This window comes from Marmota marmota, unplaced genomic scaffold (assembly GCF_001458135.2).
Source record: "Marmota marmota marmota unplaced genomic scaffold, marMar, whole genome shotgun sequence".
Classification (NCBI taxonomy): Eukaryota; Metazoa; Chordata; class Mammalia; order Rodentia; family Sciuridae; genus Marmota; species Marmota marmota.
In genome coordinates, this window is record NW_026000229.1 from 54,343,830 (window position 1) to 54,364,545 (window position 20,716).

Here is a 20,716-nt window from a genome sequence, read left to right on the forward strand (position 1 = left end):
CCACACTACTAAAAGAGGTAAAGCATTTTGGAGGTAGAATCATTCAAAATACTTCTTTATATCTGCCCATTACCCAGCACTTTGCTTCGTGTGAATTAGTCCTTACAATTATTGCTATGCTTTGGATGTTTTTGTTTCACCCAGCATTCGTGTTGAAAGTTAATCCCCAATGCCATAGTAGTAAGAGCATGGCTTTTAGATGACAGAGTCATGACAGTGAATAGGTGCCCACATAAAAAGCCTTGATGAAGGTACCTGCTTCTATGGCCTTTCCCACACTTCTATGTCCCCTCTGTAGGACATAGCAACTAGGCACCATCTTGGATGGACATCAGCCCTCTCCAGACAACAATTCTGCTAGTAACTTGATCCCAGACTTCCCAGCCTCCAGAACTATCAGAAATAAGTTTTATTGTTTATAAATTATGTATGTTATTACAGAAGCACAAATGGACTAAGATATCTGTTAAATGGATTACTATAATTCTTTGGTTATTTTTCTGATAACCCAGATTTTAAGCATATATGCGTAAGTATTTTTAGATGTTCTTTTATTCAAGAACGTATTATGTGTTAGTACTATTTTGCAAGATTCATGGAAGTCTTTTATTTTTTATTCATTGTATGATGAAAGAAAAGTTGCATCAAAAAGTGAAATCACCATTTAGCCTTCAATTTTTGTTCTTAGCATAAAATGCTGTTTATATGTTTTCCACTTTGCTTTCTTCTGTCCTTCAAACTGCAAGCACTCTTTTCATTTATATTTTGTCTTCGAGACATCCTGCAAAAAAATGACAATAATATGAATCAGTTGATTCAGTCCCTCTTCCAGGGTTTTGTGTGTGTGAATGTATGTGTTTTGTGTACGTTTGTGTGTGGAGGTGTGTATGTTTTCTATTGAATGTGTATGTTTTCTACTCCTGGGTTGGAGTCTGGGACCTTTTGTGTACTAGGCAAATATTCTGCCATTGAGCTACCACCCAGCATTTGCCCCAGTTTTGACAATTAAGTTCTTCTCTTTGCAGGTATCCAAAAGATCTAAAATCAGCATAATACAGGGATACAGTCACATCAATGTTTATAGAAGCACAATTTACAATAGCCAAGCTGTGGAACCAAGCTAAGTGCCTGTCAACAGTTGAATGGATAGAGAAGAGAAATTCGGTGTTTTACACAACTGAGTATTATCCAGCCATAAATATGCATGAAATATGGCATTTGCTGGTAAATAGATGGAACTGGAGACTATGGTGAAATAAGTCAGACCAATAAAGTCAAAGGTCAAATGTTTCCTTGATATACAGAATCTAGTCCAAAATAAGGAGAAAAGATAGAAGAAAGATCAGTGGAGTAGAGGAAGATGGAGGAGCAACCAGATAAGGGAAGAACATGGAATGAATCTGACCTAACTTTCATATATACACATATGAATATAGCACAGTGAATCTCACAATTATGTATATCCACAAGATATTATTTAAAACTATAAGTAAATAGCAGAAAGATCAATACAGGGAAGGGAACAGGGGGATGGATGAGGGGAGCAAAATGGGAGTACTAGGGACAGAATTAGAGCAAATTATTCTATACTTATATCCAAATGAATTCTAATGCTATATTTAACTAAAAAGAATTAATAAAAATTTTAAAAAGAATCTTTAGAAGCCTTGGGCAATTGCTTTAATTTGAATTTAAAGTCATAGCCAAAATTTCATATCTACATATAAATCTCTCTAATATGCTTAGCATCATTAGTTCCTCTACCTAGCATAAATGCCATTGGCTAATATGTGCTCTTGCCATTTCTTAAAACCAAATTATCTTAATAATACTTTTCTAGATTGGCATATCCTACCTACACTTACTTGCCCTAATAAATACAAAGAATAGGACAGAGTATTCAGTGTAGTTTTGTTCTGTGGTTTGGGGTAAAGAATGAGGTCTTTTGTCCAGGAAATGATGTTGGGAAATGAGAGAATGTCCAGTTTTCCATTTTGAAAAAAATGATTAATGAATAAGACCCTGTGATAAGCAGTATAGTCAAGATGGATAAAGAAACAAAAAACTATCTTTTAGAAAAGACTAGATGTGATCAGATGCTGGATTTATAGAGTGATATTTATATTTTGAAGGTCGCTATTCTGTAAACAAAAATTCACTTCTATAATATATTCTTCCTATGCCCTATTATTGAAAACATTAATAATGTAAGGTGGCACAGGGATTATGAAAAACAGAGTAAGGATTCCTCAAAAAATAAAAATAGATTTCAAAAATTCCACTTCTCAGTATGTATTAGTCCACTTTCTCATGTTGTAAGAAAATAACTGAAGCTAGTTACAATAGAAAGAAAAATGAGTTTTTTAGCTCACAGTTTTTATCTCACTGAAAGTCCATGACTGGATAGCCTTATATGTTCAGCCTATAGTGAGGGAACCAAACAGATACAGTCACCCCCCAGTTGTGGACTTTCATTTTTGGAGTATATGTTCATATACTTATACATATATACACATGTATGTGTACCTATATACATATACAATATGTATACACAATATGCATACATACATATACAATGGAATTTTGTTCAGCCATTATAAAGTAAATCCTCTCATTTCTGACAACAAAGATGAAGTGGAGGACGTTATGCTAAGTGAAATAATCAAGATAGAAAAAAACACCGTATAATCTCATGTATATTTGGAATGAAAAAAGTCACAATTGAAGGCAGGGTGGTGAGGACAGGGGATTAAAACTGAGATCATCAGGGACTGCAAGATGAAGGTAACAGGAAGATAGTGATCAAAGTATGTAAACTCTCACTTAAAAGAGAATAACTTGTATAACTTGAAAATTTTAACCTGATATACAACATAGCAACTACAGTTGACAATACTGTACTGTATATTTTATTTGTTTGTTTGTCTGTTTGTTTGTTTGTTTTGTGCTGGGGATTGAACCAAAAGACACTTTACCACTGACCTACATCCCCAGACCTTTTTATTTTTATTTCAAGAAAGGATCTCTCTAAGTAGCCCAAGCTGGACTTGAACTTATGATCCTCCTGTATCAGCCTCCCAATTTGCTGGGATAACAAGTGTGTGCCACTGCACCTGTAATATATGTGAAATGTGATTAAAAAAAAAAAAAGTAGGTCTTAATTGTTCTCATTATGCTGATTAAAAACTACGGGAGGAGATAGATGTGTTAGTGTAATTGTGGTAGTTATTTTACAATATATACATATATCAAATCATCACATTATACATTTTCCATAAGTAAAATTTTAACTTTTCAGTTATAATTTTAAAAATTCATTGATACTTAGAGAGGAATATCTTATGGTAAAAAATCAGAATTGAAAAGAATAGAAAATCACAACAGCTAACATTTATAACAATCCAGACTATACTTGAGAGTGTTCTGTATAATAACTTGTTTAATCTCCATAACAGTATTGTGACTAGGTACTAATCACTAATCTCCATTGCCCATATGGAGAGATTGAGCTATGGAGAAGTGACTTGCTGAGGTCAAGGGTCAAGGGTGGGTAGAACTGGGATTTGAATCCAGGTAGTCCAGCACTAGGCTCTGTGCTCTAGACAGGATGTTATGCTTCCTCTCTGGAAAGGTGGCCTTTCCCTCCCAACTCTTATCTATAACTGGGCTCAATGTTATTAAATCTACTGTGCTCCAAATTGAAATCTTAGGTATAATTTTGATCAAGCTCTACCAAGGAACCATCCTGTACTACTGAGTCCCAGCACTGCCAAAACAGTTTTAAGTTATTTGGCCCTGATCAAACTGCACCATGTTACAAAGCAGTAGACAGTGAAAAACTCCTTTAATGACTTTTTAAACTCTAGGATTTTTGTGCATTATGAAACTATTTCATAACAATCCCTAAGCATTTTGTCAAATTTTGGTGTTTTCCCCAGTAATTCATTTTTATGGCCTGCAAAACGTTGGAACAAATTAAATGTGTAACAAGTGGATTAGGTGTTTCAGTAGATTGCTTGAAATAGTGGCAGATTATATAGTGACATATAGAGTATGATCCTACTTGATAATTCTGCTTTTTTATGTCAATCTGTATTCACTGAGTTCTAAATCAAGGTAATAAAATATCAAAAAGAAATAACAAACAATAAAATACATCTAAAACATTTACCTTTCTTTGCAGAATTATAATCTTTAATTTTGAGATTGACTCCTTACATTTGCTGTTCAAATGATACATTAAACTCTTCTGATGGTCACAATTGTTATCAATCAGTTAATGAATCACTCCACAAATTGCTATAGCAAAGAGGTCTAAAGAGAGTAATCAGGGCTGGGGATGTGGCTCAAGCGGTAGCGCGCTCGCCTGGCATGCGTGCGGCCCGGGTTCGATCCTCAGCACCACATACAAACAAAGATGTTGTGTCCGCCGAGAACCAAAAAAATAAATATTAAAAAATTCTCTCTCTCTCTCTCTCTCTCTCTCCCCCCCCGACTCTTAAAAAAAAAAAAAAGAGAGTAATCAGCTTTTTCCAACGATGTGGCCATAGTGAAGCCAGATTTAAAGTTAGGTAGTCAGTGTAGTTAGATAAATCGGGTCTAATACCGAGTGAAATCTAAAATGGAGGCCATGCTGAGAATGATTCCAGGAAATGCAGGACAACTCATGGAATGTTAATGAAGTCCTGAAAAGGCCCTAGGCCAAAGTCCATCCCAAAGAAGTGTTAATGAAGTCCTTCCTGCTCAGACTACTTCTTTGGCCCACCTGTGTCCCACCCCTCCGGCCTTCCCACCTACATTCCATCACTGAAAGAAACTATAAAATGGAGAGACAACCGCACTTCCACGGATTCCACCTCTTGGGTCCCCTTCTTCCTCCGGGAGAAGTCTTTTCTGCTGTCCTTTATGTCCTTTAATAAACTTCTAATTTCTACTCTGACCTTGCCTCGGCGTGCTTCTTTGGTGTTATTCTTCAACATTGGGGAAGCAAGGACTCGTCACCGGCCAACAGCAGTAACAATAGGCACATGTTAGATGTGCAGAGTACTCCAGTAACTAGGTAAAAGGAGCATGTCCAACATAGTGTGCATGGACCTGTCTAGTGCAATCAGTGCTTTGACAGAAGAGAACACAGGGCCTGGGGTGCACCTAGTCCTGAAGAGAGGTGGGAGGGAAGGGCAAGGGATCACTTCAAGAAGGTGACCCCTGGGCTGGGGTTGTGGGTCAATGGTAGAGCACTCACCTAACACGTGCAAGGCCCTGGGTTCGATCCTCAGCATCTCATAAAAATAAATAAATAAAAGGTATTGTGTCCAACTACAACTAAAAAAAAATATTTTTTAAAAAAGAAGAAGGTGACCCCTGACCTGAGAAACTGGTAGAATGGGTAGGACTTGCTGGGGAAAGCCAGTGGGGAAAAAGCACTTGGACACATATATTGATCAAACAGTAAGTGTAGAAGAAAAAATGGCAAACTTTGGTTTGATTTTACCAAATGGTACAAAAGTCATTTATCTAAGACTAGCCAAAATTTACAGTAAACATTCAGATATGTTTGGGGATGGAATACTTTTTAAATTTTTTTATTTGTTCTTTTTAGTTATATATGAAATTAAAATGTATTTTGATGCATTATATATTTAAGGAGTATGTGGAGCTACTGGTCGTGTATTCATACATAAACAAGGGAAAGTTATGTCTGATTCATTCTACTATCTCCCATTCCCATTTCCCCTCCCCTCCACGCCCCACCCCGCCTTGTCCAATCTTGTGAACACGCCCACCCCTATTGTGAGTCAGCATCCGCCTATCAAAGAGAACATTTGGCCTTGGGGTTTGGGAGATTGGCTTACTTAATGCGATAGTCTCCAATTCAAGTACTTCTTTATACACTTCATGTTAATATCATGAAATAGGTGGAAAGGTAGCAAGAAAGTTTTATTCACTGTAGGATTTCATACTTTCCTATAAATTAGGTACATTTTATTAAGAAATATTTAAGTTGCTCTTACCACACCACTCTTAAAGAGATCAATCCTTTTCTCCCAGAACTTGTGGATTATCCACCAGGCCAATGTTGGCACATATTGCCACAAATATGCCACCAACAAGTAAGGTTGTTCTCCAATCCAAACTTCTTTCAAATTGTTAGCCATGGCAACTAACATCAGCCATACACAACGACTAGTAGCCATTTTGCGCAACTGAGTCGTATTATGGCCGACAGTCTAATAAAAAATTTAAAATTAAGTGAATGCTGGATAGTTTCCCAAGCTATTTCATAAAATATTTAAGTTAGAAAAAACAAGAGAACAACAAGTTTGTGTTTATCCTTTAGTGAGGTCTCATTTCCCTTAGAAGTCCCCATAGACTCTAATAGTAGTTTTAAACTTTTGCAATATTTCATATTTAAGTTTTATTTGATGTTGGGCATCAAACTTGTGGTCCTTTGCATGCTAACTCATTCACTGAGCCACATCCTGTCCTATTTTTGTAATATTTCAGAAATATTAATAGGAATCATATGTTTTATCAGATAAGAGTATATGGGCTGGTTAAAAGATAAGTTTCTTCTCTTTTAATTAAAATTACTTAATCTTAGAGGGATGATATAATTATCACCTTAGTAATAAAAATAAACTTATTGTGGTATATATATAGCAAATGAAATCACATAAAAATTTAGACCATGAGGGGAAATGCTAGGGATTAATACTAGTCAAATTACATTATTATATTGCGTGCATGTATGAACGTGTAACAACAAATCCCAAAATTATGTACAACTAATGTGGAAAAAAATTGATGCCATGCAGATAAAATTAAAGAAGATAAATGGTGTTTCTAAATAGGTTTTTAAAAATCCTATTACATAATAGCAAACAAACAATGGCAACCTACTTATGAATATTATCTTAGTAATTTCTTTAGCCTTATTGAAACTGATACCAATGCTATCTTTAACAATTCCAGCTAACTAACAATTTTCATCATGCCAGTTAAGTTTGGGGCCATAAAAAAGTTTCTGATGGGCTGGGGACACAGCTCAGTTGGTAGAATGCTTGTCTTGCATCTACCAACTATACTAACCAGAGTCTCAAGGCCCTGGGTTCTAATCCCAGGTACCACCAAAGAAAAATGTTTCTGACATAAAAATACTAAAGAATAATAATATAACACCAGCATATAACTAGTAAATCATTAAAATTATTAAACTACTAGAAATTTTTACCTTTGTGACTTCTTCAGTTAGCATATTCTTTCTAATATTTGAATGGACAAGTCCTGGACAAATGTTAGAAGCTATTATGCCTGGATGTTTGATAAGTTCAATTTGGAGGCTATGTATGAAACCCTAATAGACACAAAGGGAAAAAGAAAAAAAGAAAAAAAATGACAAGATAATCAAAAAGGCAAATAATATTAATTATAATCTTATATCTCATGATTTCTCAAAATATGCTTTGAAATGCCTGAGTAAAGGACAAGTAGTGTAATCATGCAAAGTTGTTAGGCATTTTTCACTGTGAGTCCAGGGTTGATCCAGGAAAGACATTCTCAATTTTTGCTAGGTATTAGCAGTTTGCTACCCTGGTAATAGTGGCTCTTGCCATCAACGGTTTTTATAGTTAGCAAGAAACTAACCCAGTAGGTTCTGATACACCCTCCTCATAGCAATCCTCATCTCCCTGCTCCAAAACAAGTGCATGTTCTCCAGAAATCACCAGAGTGAGCTTTCTCTTTATTCACTAGAGTCATCTAAAGTACCAGTGTTTGGGGCAATAGGGAGTACAGAGGGATCAATGCTGCACAGAAATTCATCATGGAGAAACAATCCAATCTTCCAATTGATATTACTACCTTAACAGGATGATTTAGTTTCAGCAAACATGTACCTAGCCACTTAAAATTGTAATATGATCATCTACTGAATGACATTTGTAGAAACAAGTTAAACCTTCTAGACTTAAACAAACTGGTCATTTCTAAACCAACAGGGAATCAACAGAAATCTGTTTCTCTTCATCTCTGTTGATAAATTAGGAGTTTTCAAAGACTACATTGTTATAAAGCCAGGTTAACTATTGTTGACCATGGTACACTCACATATGATCCAAAATCATTATTCAGTTACCAGTTCTTAAATGCTAATAACCCCTAACAAACTATGAGATGCGTGATTAATCCTGGGCCTCATGAGCATTCGGAGGGTTCCTGCCATCTGAGACTGACACAGTGCCTGTGAGAAATGAATGCTTTGTAAATAAATGAAGAGCTCTCAAACCTTTAAATTCTGCCTCTCAATAGTAAAAGCAGAAAAGACATCAAGCGAGCCACTCATCAAACACTGAGACATGTCTCTTAAGATGGTACAAACCTCTTGTTGGAAATACCATCTACCATAACATGTAAACTTTTCAGTGAAACATGTTCACTTCATGACCTGCTGGAAATCTTAGAAGAAATTGAGCTCTTCACAAAGAAAGTAGTGTTCAACTAATGGTAATACTAACCAGAGTCTCAACCTACCACATCATATCAGAAGATCAAATCTAGTATTAACAGAGAGTCTTGGAGGCAGGCCAGACAGTTCATCTGTGGTTTACTGGGAGCATCCTGCACATCTTATGAGACTACTGGCACTGGCCACATCTGCCCACCTGAGGTTTGCCCAAGTTTCTCTAAGAGATGATTTGACAGCCCATTGCTGAACAGGAGAAAATCATAAGTACTGCATTCCATATCATCACCCACTGAAAATTTCTGATCTCTAATGAAAAGACAAATGTCCTAATGAACCAAAGTCTCATGTTCTCATGAGAGTGAGGTGACCATGCAGCTATTGCCTTTTATTATTCCAACAGTGAAACATTTGATTCAAACTGACCTTCAACAGTATTACTTTTATATTCTGGGTCTGCTTTAATCATTCTCCTCCGATTTGCCTTCTATGTTCTTTATATCCACACTTACACCGCATTAGTTAGGAAACTCAAATGAAGCTCTTTTTCTGGCCTTTGCCTTTGCTAAGATTTCTTTTTTCAATAGAACCCATGTGGACAGAATCTGGATTTTTCCCAGTAGGGATATGAGGCCCAGGACTAAGCAACCAGCTGGCAGTATCTTTTTTCACTTTCATGAAAGCAAGTAAAAAGGGAAAGGAAAAGAAGTCACAGTAATGGGAGAAAAAAGCACATCCTGAAATCTGTGTAGAAGAATGGAGCAGAGGACTCACAGTCTACCATGAGGATGAGGTAGAAATAGGGATAAGGTGAAGGATGACATGCTGACTAGATTATATATGCTTTTTAAGAGCAAAATCATTTTTATATTCCCAGGATCTGCTTCAGTGTATGGCACAGTATCAGTGTTCAATATATACTTGTTGGACAGTTTGTAGCACCTGTGATTCAAGTCTTTTATTTTTATTTTTTTTAATCATGTACTGGGGATATCTTTTACCAAAGTTCTCCTATTTCTGTTTCCCCACATTATTGCCTAGTTCCATGGATAGTCATATTCCTCATTTGGGTCAATTTTTATCAAAGTTGAGTTTTAGCAGGCTTACCTGAAGAGCATGCTTGCTGGCACAATATCCACTGGCTACTGGTATAGGTACAGAGCTCACAAGGCTATTCACAATAACTATCTTTCCTTGTTTCCTCTCAATCATGTGAGGTAGAACACATTTTGTTAAGGACACTGTTCCTAAGTAGTTAAGCTCCATTAGCTCCTTGAAGAAATCCATCTTGGTATCCACAATCAAAGAAGAGTGTGCTTTTCCAGCATTGTTGACCAGAACATCAATCTAATAAAATAAAACCAGAAAAGAGATGCTTAAGGTTATCCTATGGATGGATTGAAAGAATTCCTTGTCATGGTTGCTTATGTCATTAACATGAAAAACCAATGAAACAGTTTTATATTTATAGAATTTAGTAGTAAAAACATAACAAAATCATAATAGAATAAAGTAATCACAATGCAACTATGGTACTCCCATTTTATGTGAATTTTTATAGAAAATAATAAATGTCAAAAAATTATAATAGCACCTTCTTTCTGTCTACAGGGAGAAATTAGTAATTGATATCATGTAAAAATTATTAATTACCTAAATTCATAAACTCAGTGATTAACTGGCCCAACTCATAGGCCTGATCTCACCTCATGTGCCTAAAGTTCTTACAATGAAAGCACCATAGATGGAAATATCCTTCCTTTCTGGTTATTTCAAAGCCAGACAGAGCAATGTTGTTAATGCTTTGTGAATATAAATTGCTACTTACCCTACCAAACTCCTGGAGAACAGCTTTAGTTGCCACCTCATGGGAACTTCTGTTAGCCAGGTCAAAGGGCAAAATGAATATATCTTTTTCTTTTAAATTGCCATTGCCTAAATAGAGACATTTAAAAATTAGTGGGGATAGCATGGCATAGATCCACTATGCTCCTTGCTACTCTCAGTTTAGCACACACCCTGGTGGCGAGAACCATCTGTGTGCTGAGTGTGGACCACATTGAACATGGAAGCCTAATGAATAGGAGAATTTGGTGTCTGGGAATTTCCAGTAGACATTTCCTCTGGCTGACTGCCCAGACACATTGTGAGCCTTTTTCAGCTCTGTCAAAGGTCCCATGCAGCACCAGAGATGGGGTGACGTGCTGTAGAAGCACAGCTCCTCTGACATGGGTGTGACCTGCCAAGATGCCAATCAGCCTGCTGACTTCAAGAAATCACAAAGCAAGATTCCTCCCCCAAACCTTATCCTTGCCTTTAATGTGCCCCCTTAAATAAACCAAAGGGGCCATTTTCTAATTGTCTAGCACTAGCTCCTGTGTGGAGTTGACCTATCAGGTGCTCCATCCCTTTAGAACTAACTCTGACATTGTCTTTTGTTCTTCACTAATTATTCTAGACTTTACTTTCTCAGGTGGCTTATGTTAAACCATGACGCAAAGATCACTGACTCCAATTTTAAATCAAATTAAAGCAAGGTGTAATTCCAACTGGCTGGGACTGTCTCTCCCAAAATCCTTGGGTTAGAGGACAGTACCCCAGCTCTCTAGAAGCATGGTTTTATAGCACAAAAAGTTGCAAAAGGGGGGTGTCTTGAAAACTTACAGGTAACAGGATTTTGACAAGCATAATAAAAAGGCAGATAGTAGGTTAATTATCTAAATGGTTCAAAATTTCAAGTTAGGGAGTAAATTTAGATCCCAACACCAGAATTTTTGAGGCACCGCTAAGGTTTCAGAGAGGGTTGTTATCTAGTCAGGGAAAGCCAGGCATGGATGAGTTCAAGGCATGAGCAGCCATTCCAAGCAAGTTTAGAAATCGCAGTAATTTATAATAAAGCCGAAATAAACTTTTCATGCCTTTGTGATGAAATGGCTCTCAATCTTAAGAGGGAATTAGGCTGGGTTTATCAGAGGATGTGGGGAAAAAGGCACATTCATACATTGCTGGTGGGACTGCAAATTCGTACAGCCAATCTGGAAAGCAGTGTGGAAATTGCTTGGAAAAATGGGAATGGAACTACCATTTGACCCAGCTATCCCATTCCTCAGTCTATATCCAAAGGACTTAAATACAGCATACTACAGGGACACAGCCACATCAATGCTTATTGCAGCACAATTCACAATAGCAAAACTTCAAAACCAACCTAGGTGTCCTTTAGTAGATGAATGGATAAGAAACTTCGATATATATATATATAAAATATGCACACACACAATAGAATATTACATGCTCCCTTGTGGAAATAATATCTAATATTTTAGCAGAATGAGTAAGGATCCATCCTACCCACTTTCAGTGGTTACATACATGAATGTCATGGATAAGAAACAAACTGTTATTAAAAAAAAAAAGAAACAAACAAACAAACAAACTGTTCTTTCCGGAAGACAAAATATAAGTCACATTGTCACTAAAAAGTCACCAGCACTGGACAGAATAGACAGTCACTTCCTAATGTCAAGAGTCAGTGCAAAAAGGAGTAGAAAGCTGACAAAATGAGGCAGGAAAGGTGAAGGGAAGCCAACTAAGATGCGACAGGAGAAAAGGGCGAGGGGCCAGGCACTTGGAGCATTGGAGCCAGGGTGCACTGGCAGGAGAAGCCCATCTCCCCTCTGCAATTCCCAGGCTGCACTTGAATTTGCAGTCTGCCTCAAGTCTAGGAAGCACAGCTGCTGTTTTAGGTTCACTTACCTAGGCATTTTTTTTTCACCCTTTCCAGCTCATGCACTCTTCTGGCTGACAACACAAGAGAAACTCCCAGTTTGGACAGCTGGTAAGCCAGCTCCTCGCCAATCCCACTGGATGCTCCAGTCACCCACACCACCAGTCCCGTCAGCTCCTGTTCTATTGAGGAAGGAATAGGGTTGGAAGGCAGAAAATAAGTGATGGATTATACCCATAACAAAGACTGGAAAAAAAATAAACTTTAAACAATACCACTAAAATATTAAGACCTAATAAACATGGAGCTTAAATATTTAAATTTTCTAAGAAAATTCTTGATATCTAATATTTCAAAGACATGAAAACACATCACATTAATAACTTATCTACACAGTAGTTTATGCATTTCAGTATCTTGGTGAATTTTTCCAACTTTATTTTCAGGTAAACATTGTAATTCCATAATTTATTCCAAGGTTATATTACCCACATGTGTGATAAAGAATAGTAAAGCTAAATGAACAGAAAGTCATTGCCCAGACTCACTTTCAACATTCATGGTGGGCTCAGATGAGGTGATCCCTAAGGTTTCCAGTCTGTTTTCAGTTCAGTTCTTTCAATTTTTTGAAATTATGTTATTGATAAGGAATGCCAATATTCCAAGTGCAGTTCTATAAGATGTAATCATCCTGCATGTTTAAAGTAATATTTTCTGCATTTGCCAATCATATTGGATTTCTGCCAGCTAATGTCCTTTTGTAATAGTGATAAAGAACAGTGAACATGAGAGGTGGGAACATAGAAAATGAGGAGTTATTTCCATAGCCTGAGCCTATGCACTATAACTCAATATGTATTTCAAAGGAGCAACTTACAGAAAGTCATCCTGGCACTGTTCTGACATAAGATAATAGCCCAAACAACATATTATTCTCAGGGTGTAAGGGTCCCTCAAAACGTCGGAGAAAGAGACCACCAAGTGACCACTCATGCAATTGGCAGAAGGGGGATTTATTGAACCAGCATGCTGGGGCTCCGTGCCCACTCAAGAAGGGAAAGCAGCCAGAGCCCCGAGCAGGGGCTGAGCACTGCTTAAGTACACTTTTTGGGGAGGGCGGAGGGCTTTGTATACATCAGAACAAATCATCATTAGGCGCGGGAAAATTGAACAACAACTCCTAAACATGATTGGTTCATTCACTGGCGGGAACAGGTCAGGCTGGAGTGATAGGTCATTCCTAAGGAGGGGGTTACATTTAAACTGATTGGTCCAGGCCCTGCAATGCCTATGTGCGACCACACAGAGCCCTTATTACTGGGCAGTTCCAAGCATTGTCTTAACAGCTACAGAAATTTAACTCAGACTTTGCAGCTTAGAAACTTTACAACACCCGGTCTTTTACTCTTTAACTTTTACGCTTTAACTTCAATTTCTTTTACCCTTACAAGGGGAGAGAAGTTACTACCCAAGACTCCTCCTCTGATATGTTAAGGACAGATTGCCCTGGTCTAAAACTACCATAAAATCTCTAAAAACAATTTCCAGACAAAACCAATCCACACACACCAACATAAATAGTTGTCTTTGGGTCCTTGGTATATTATTTAGTCTTGTTGTAAGTTTTCATACTTGTTGCATTCACTTAGATACATGAATGAGATCTATGCAATAATATCTATGCAATAATACCTCTTAAAGCTGAGACACCAAAAAGGGAGTTGTCATTCCCCTCTCAGAGATGACCCACTACCCAGGCCTCTCTCTCCCCGCCCCCTTTCTCTTATGCTTCTTACCTTCTTTCTCTTCTAATAAACTATCTTTTCCTATTCCAATAAACTTTGTTATATTTCTACTACATCTTGTCTTACTTGAAATCTTCCCTTGCAAAAACAGAATGAAATGTCTGAGCTGTCATCTGAGCAGAATCTAGTAGTTCACCCAAGATTGTTTTTTTCTTCACAGTTACATTCTATTAAACACTGTGAAAATGGTACAGTACTAAGCTGATGAATAGTTTATTTGTGCTACAGGGGATGATAGCCACTGTCTATCTGAACCTGTAGAGTCACCGTGGTTTACTTCCTTTGTGCTTTATTTATTGAAGTATGTATTATAGATTTAAAATAGCAAAAAAGTTGTTACTTAATTTTACATTTCTGATTTTACATCAGGATACTTGAAATCAAGAACCTAGTATACTGTTTAATTAAGCACTTTTTAAATTCAGTCTTGTTAAGTACCAGTTCTGGTGACTGCCAAGGTTCAAATTCCAGCTCCACCACACAGCTGTGAGCATATCCCATGAGTAAAGTGCCTTAATTGTCCAGAACTAGAAAAGTGATTAGTAATTAACTCTCTCACAGGATTATTGATATCAAGAAAGATGAGTTAAAATATGTAAATCACTCACAGAAACATCTTGCATGTAACTAGTACTAAATAAATGTTAATTATAGTTATCACAAAAATTTTTAACAGATGGACTTTAGAGCAGAAAATATAGACTACCCTCCCAATAATTTCTTTAAATTTCTCCTGCCTAGGGCAAAAGAGTTATTAGTCTGAATTACTTACCATTTTTAATGACATCTATGTGCTTCACTTCTACCTTATTAAAACCCTCACAAGAACCTTATGAAATAGTATTATTATCTCACTGTTTTGAAAAATGAAACTGAGGTTAACAGAGATTAATTTATCCCAACTAGATTATAAATTCCATCAAGGTTGGGACCCTATCTTGTTTCTTTATAAGCCCCGGTGCCTAACAATGAGACTGAAACATAGAAAGGACTCCAAAACTGAATGACTAATCAATACCAAAGAACCTTGGCAGAGCTGGGATATGAGCCTAGGTATTTCCAACTCTTCTTTCTGGTACACAAATTGAAACATGATCAATTTTCTTTGCTGTGCTAGGGTTTAAACCCAGGCCTCATCCATGCTAGGTAAGCCCTTCCACCACTAGCCCTAAGTTATAGTCAATATTTTAAAACTAATATGTTTCTTTCTTTTCCCTTCTTTCTTTTTCTTTTGGGTATCAGGAATTGAACTCAGGGGCACTTGACCACTGAGCAATATCCCCAGCCCTATTTTGTAATTTATTTGGACACAAGGTCTCACTGAGCACCTCACCTTTGCTGGGGCTGGCTTTGAACTCACCATCCTCCTGCCTCAGCCTCCTGAGCCACTGGGATTACAGTTGTGTGCCACCATACTTGGATAAAAACAATGTGTTTCTTAAACATTCCAAAAATACATGTCTTTAGGAAAAGAGTCTCCTTTAAACATCTAAACCTAGAGTGGAAATAGCCCTAGCATTGTGTCTGGGCTACAAATCTCTCCTTTTAGGTGATGTACATTTGCGGAAAGGCTCAACTGAGCCAGAAAGACTTCACAGGAATGATAGGTGTGTATTCAGACAAACCTTTATTAGCTATTGACTATTCATTTTTCCAAGTATTTTCAATACTCAGACTCTAAGGGGAATATAGTTTCTTTGGAATTGTTTACTAACTGACTTAGAGCTAAAAAAGATTTCTTCATCTTTACACAAGAAAGCAACTATTGCATAAAGCCAATAGTCAAAGTGTCCAGGCTCAAGTTCACCTCAATACACTCAGGTCTGACATCACCCTCCCACCCTGAAGAAGACTTTTTTTGTTTAGCACCAACTTTCATTTACATTTCACAGAATCTGGCATATATGAAGACCCCCCAACTACCCCATAAAGAGCTCCTGAAAGTAGATTCTTAGAAACTTACAATCAATGCTAAACCCAGTTTGAAAATTCTCTCCTCAAACCATTGACTAGTCTCCACTTCCTTCCCTTACAGGCTGTGGAAGCTCGTCATCTGGGACTTTCACACAAGTCTAATCATTCAAGGGCTCTTTCTTCCACTGACGGGATACAGCTTTAACTTCTACCCACTGGCAGCAGTGGGCAGCAGACCTGCCTTCTGGCACCAGAAAGAGTAAACCAAGCCTCTTCCACATGGCCATCCTCATGTGCTTGAAGACAGCTGTTCTGTCCTCCCTAAGTGCTCCCATCTCTGGCTTCTCTAAATAAACATATTCAACTTCTGCTGCTTTCCTCATGTGTCCTGAGCATCAGGTCCTGAGCTCTGCTCAAACCCCCTGCACAAGCTCCCATTGCTTGTTCAATGCTCCTGTTGAAGGGAGCTGGCCAGAGAAGGATGCAGGATTCCAGTGGGGTCGGGGCAATGCAGAGCAGGATGAGCTGACTCCATTACTTCCCTTGTCTTGCAAAAGATTCGGTCTATGACCTGATTGTGTCAGGTCCCTGCTGCATCCCCAGTGCCCAGCACAGAGGCATCATTGGCAGTTGTTTCTTTAGACACTAAATGTCTGCAGATGTAGCCCAGACCCACCTCAGCTTTGCTGAAAGCCACTTCACAGCTGACTCACACTGAAGTTTTCTCTCAGCTAAAACCTGAGTTCTGTTTGCATGTGCTGCTGTTGTCCCTTTTCATGCGCTGGATTTGTGCTGTAAAGTTTCCTGGATCAAACAGTATCCATGTTGTTGCCTTAAAATTTTACTTTTAACTTTCACATGCTTGGAAATGCCACGAATTCTCTAGAAGGACACAAAAGAGGCAGAAAATATTGGTCGCCTCCAGAGAAGCATATTGGAAGGATGGGGCACAAGAGTAGATCAAAGTTTACTTATTTTTAGATACCCTTTCGTAGTTTTAAGTTTTATATTAGATGAGTGTGATGTCTAATTTTTAAGATGAAAAAAATTTATCTACAGAATAGCCAAGGAGATCTCTTCATCTTTATGGCCTTAGCTCTTTGGAGTATCTGAGTTGATTTCGATATTTAAAAAAAATTTTTTCTTTATTCTTCCACCCCACCAGAATCTTCTTAGATATCTTTCCCCTCTAGTGTCCCCTAATAACATCATAATTTCATGAATATTCAATATTTTTATATACTGCATGTATTTTTGCATTTACTCTATACATTAAAGGAGCACTAAAAAAAGAAGTCATATAAGCTTACTTTTTGTCAATGCAGAATAAGAATGGTTAAACTTTTAAATTAAAATTTTAAAACTATTAGGACTTTAACTATTTCTGTTCAAAATCCTTTTATTAAGTGGTAACATTATTAATATGTAAATTTGTAACATACAACTACATAATTGTAATTATATTTAAAATCCTTGGGGCATGCGTGCGGCCCGGGTTCAATCCTCAGCACCACATACAAACAAAGATGTTGTTGTCTGCTGAAAAATAAATATTTAAATAAAATCTTTTAAAACCTTTTTTCAAGGAAGAGTAAAACAGTTGAATTTTTTAAAATATTTATTTACTTTTTTTTTTTTTTAGTTTTTCGTTGGACACAACATCTTTGTTTGTATGTGGTGCTGAGGATCGAACCCTGGCTGCACACATGCCAGGCGATTGCACTACCGCTTGAGCCACATCCTCAGCCCACAATTGAATTTCTTAAACGTTAGTATTAGAGACCTTAACTTTTAACATTTACTTAATATGTTAGCTTCTGGGTATTCATTCAGATACTGTCAACATTTTAACTTTTCAGACATAGTTTGATGAATTAAATGACTTGTAAAATTATGTAATAAAAAAGAAACTAATTTTATTTCTTTCTCCAAGTCCAAATGAACACAAAACATTAAAGACCAAACACAAGCATCCACAAGGCAGTTAATGACAATAAATGGACAGGAATATTCCACCTGTTGAAATGAAGCCATAAATCAAGATAAAGTCCTACAGCTAATAAAACTGCATTGTATGGGAATTTCTGATTCCCTAAATAAATAAAGGTATTGTGTCCAACTACAAATAAAAACAAAGATGGACTGGAGGTGTAGCCCTTTCCTAGGCCATAAAACAAACAACTCACCGAGAGAACACCAACATAGCCGTAGTCAGACCAGCCACAGTAGCGCCCTATGCATTTACTCAAGAAAATCAAACTAGAGAAATTAAATATCACAGAATAAGATTTCATCCGATAGGGTTGAGCTTTGGAGAGGCACAAAACACTGCACCGTCAGAATTTTTTCCAGTGCCCAAGAACCAATTTTTACCTCCACACCTAAGCCTTTCAGAAAACATCTTCTTCTGACTTACTATTTTATTTCCTCTGATATACTTCCAAGTATATCCTCTGCTATTTCACTTCCAAGTCTATTTTCTGACCTACTATTTTACTTCCAAGCCAACTTCACCTCATGCTTCAGGTATTTACATACAGGAAACTTGGTCCAGGGAAACTCCAGCTTTGGGCAGATCGTTTCATTTGTCTGAACATCAATTATTCTATGTAGAAAACAAGAGTAACGCCTACTTTGTGCCAGTTTTGTGAAGTCAAACGTTATGCCTGTAAAGTGCTGAGCACACTGCCTATCTAGTACACACTGTGTTCATGAATACACACACACACACACACACAATTAGAGAATCATCAAATAGGAAGCAAGGAAGAGACAAAAGAAAGGTAGGCAGAATGCCCCTTAGTGTGCCAAAAATTCTCTCTCCCCAGGCACAATGCCAATTCAGCTCTTTGTAGTGTTACACTTTTTTCCTGGTTGAGTAGGCAGGTGGAAGACTTCATTACCTCAAATTTGATTCTAAAACTACAGAACAGTGAGAAATCGAGGATAAATGACTTGAGGAAGACACACAGAGACTCTTTACTAAGAGACTGATGTTCTTACAATGCGGGGGGATGCTCCTTGTTTCTGAAAGTATCCTCCCCTGACACTGCACTGGAATCCCTGGGATCCTAGCTGAGAAATAAGAGTCCTGAGGGCATCCTCCAATTCCAGTATTCTGTAGTTTGGCAACCCTGGAGAGGTTTCTTAGGCTGGAAGCAAATCATTGACTTCTTGGACCAGGAGAGAGGACCAAAGAGTGGATTGCCTCCTTACCCTTGCTTCTTACTTCCCTCGCCACGTTTCCTGGGACTGAGACTCAGAGGCTCCATGCAATCAGAAGTCACCCAGAAAGAATATGGAGCCAGTGGAGACCTGGATGGACTTCCACTGCTCACTAGCCCAGTCTCGGGGTTGGTGGCCTTGGAAGGTCCTCACCTGGTCGTCGCCCCAGCCACTCTGACCACATCAGAGTCAGGTCACCATCAACACACAGGAAGCACAGCAGCTTCAACAGAAGCAGGAGCAGTGCACACAGTGCCAGCAGCAAACTCCAGCTCATTGCCTTTCAGTGTAGTTCTGCTAGCAGAAGACTGCCCTGGCCCCAAGCAATGCTTCAACTCTAAAGAACCTGAGCCCTAAATGACTTTTTGCTTTTATCTCCTGGCTCCACCCAGAGAACAGGCAGGAAAGAGGAGTGGCCCTGGCTTGCCCCAGGGTCACAGAGAGCTGAGGTGTTAGATGCTACCCTCAAACTGGCCACTACCATTGATGCTGTTAGGCTTGCTTGTGATGAAGGTTCAATAAAGACAAAAGTCCCAAATGCCTTAATTAGTGATACTACTGCTGGTATAGTAGTCAACAGGATTTGTGGATAATAAGAAAGAGTTTGGGTTTTGTTTTTGTTTTTTTAATTTTAATTCTCCACATTTTTTTCTTGACTTTTATTTCAGAAATATCATTCATTCTATTGTTACAATCAAGATAATCTTACATAACTTACATTCTATTCATGGTAGTGCCAAAAATCTTGGATTACCATCTTTGATTCATTGTATTTTTAGACAGTTTAAAAAAAAAAAATTTAGGGCCTGGGATTGTGGCTCAGCAGTAGACCGCTTGCCTAGCACGTGAGAGGCCCTGGGTTCAATCTTCAGCACCACGTAAAAATAAATAAATAAATAAAGGTATAAAAAAGTAAAAATAAATAAATAAAGGTATTGTGTCCAAATACAAATAAAAAATAAATTAAAAAATTATTTTGGTTATGATACAACATCAAGATACACCTTGACATAATCACAAACATGTGAGAGAAAAATAATAGTCTGTTTTTTAACAGGTGTTTTGAGGGCAAGTACTTTTCTTCAAGTCCCTCCAATTCCAATGATTCTGATTCTGCCTTGGAAAGAGACAAACATTCTAACCTTGAACCTGCCTAAACCCTGTGATGAAAAATTACAAGTCTGCTTTAAAGGACATAGAAATAGTTTATTCTGAGCTAAATACCAGTGACCATGGCCTAGGAACAGATTTAAGTTACCCAAATGATATGTTTCACTGTGAAAAAGGTTACATGAACTTTAATAGTCACAGGAGAAAGAAAGTCATAAGTCAATATATTTATAAATTACATTAGTATTATGTAGGCACCCTCTTCCCAACTGGGAAAATCTCTTATATAGGCTATAGATAGTATAGCATTCTTAGTTTTAGGATTGTTGGAGGCTGTGACACTGGAAAGGGTCCAAGGGAATTCCCTGAGGGTGGGGCACATGAACTCAAGACAAACATCAAAGAAATTAGTTTGAGAACTTGTGGGTAGAGGCACAGATTCATTTAGGATTTATTTAGGGAAGCAGATACAAA

The 20,716-nt window shown here is 37.6% G+C and overlaps 1 protein-coding gene across 1 annotated transcript; it reads right to left on the reverse strand.

The window, feature by feature from the left end:
• Positions 1–394: 394 nt before the first annotated feature.
• On the reverse strand, positions 395–19,555 carry LOC107138329 (dehydrogenase/reductase SDR family member 7-like). Its single transcript, XM_015480954.2, has 7 exons — positions 19,286–19,555; positions 12,218–12,370; positions 10,290–10,396; positions 9,569–9,808; positions 7,232–7,354; positions 6,012–6,227; positions 395–781 (listed from the first exon to the last, which is right to left on the reverse strand). Exons 1-7 carry the CDS (start codon positions 19,407–19,409, stop codon positions 755–757), a joined length of 990 nt encoding a protein of 329 aa, XP_015336440.1. The 5' UTR covers positions 19,410–19,555; the 3' UTR covers positions 395–754.
• Positions 19,556–20,716: the final 1,161 nt, after the last annotated feature.

Excerpts from the sequence above, each read along its gene's own strand:
- LOC107138329 (XM_015480954.2), bottom strand. The coding sequence starts at position 19,409 with ATGAGCTGGAGTTTGCTGCTGGCACTGTGTGCACTGCTCCTGCTTCTG. Across the intron at positions 10,397-12,217 it reads GGTGAAAAAAAAATGCCTAG|GCAATGGCAATTTAAAAGAA; the intron begins GTAAGTGAACCT and ends GTCTCTATTTAG. Across the intron at positions 6,228-7,231 it reads TAACTGAAGAAGTCACAAAG|ACTGTCGGCCATAATACGAC; the intron begins GTAAAAATTTCT and ends ATTTTTTATTAG.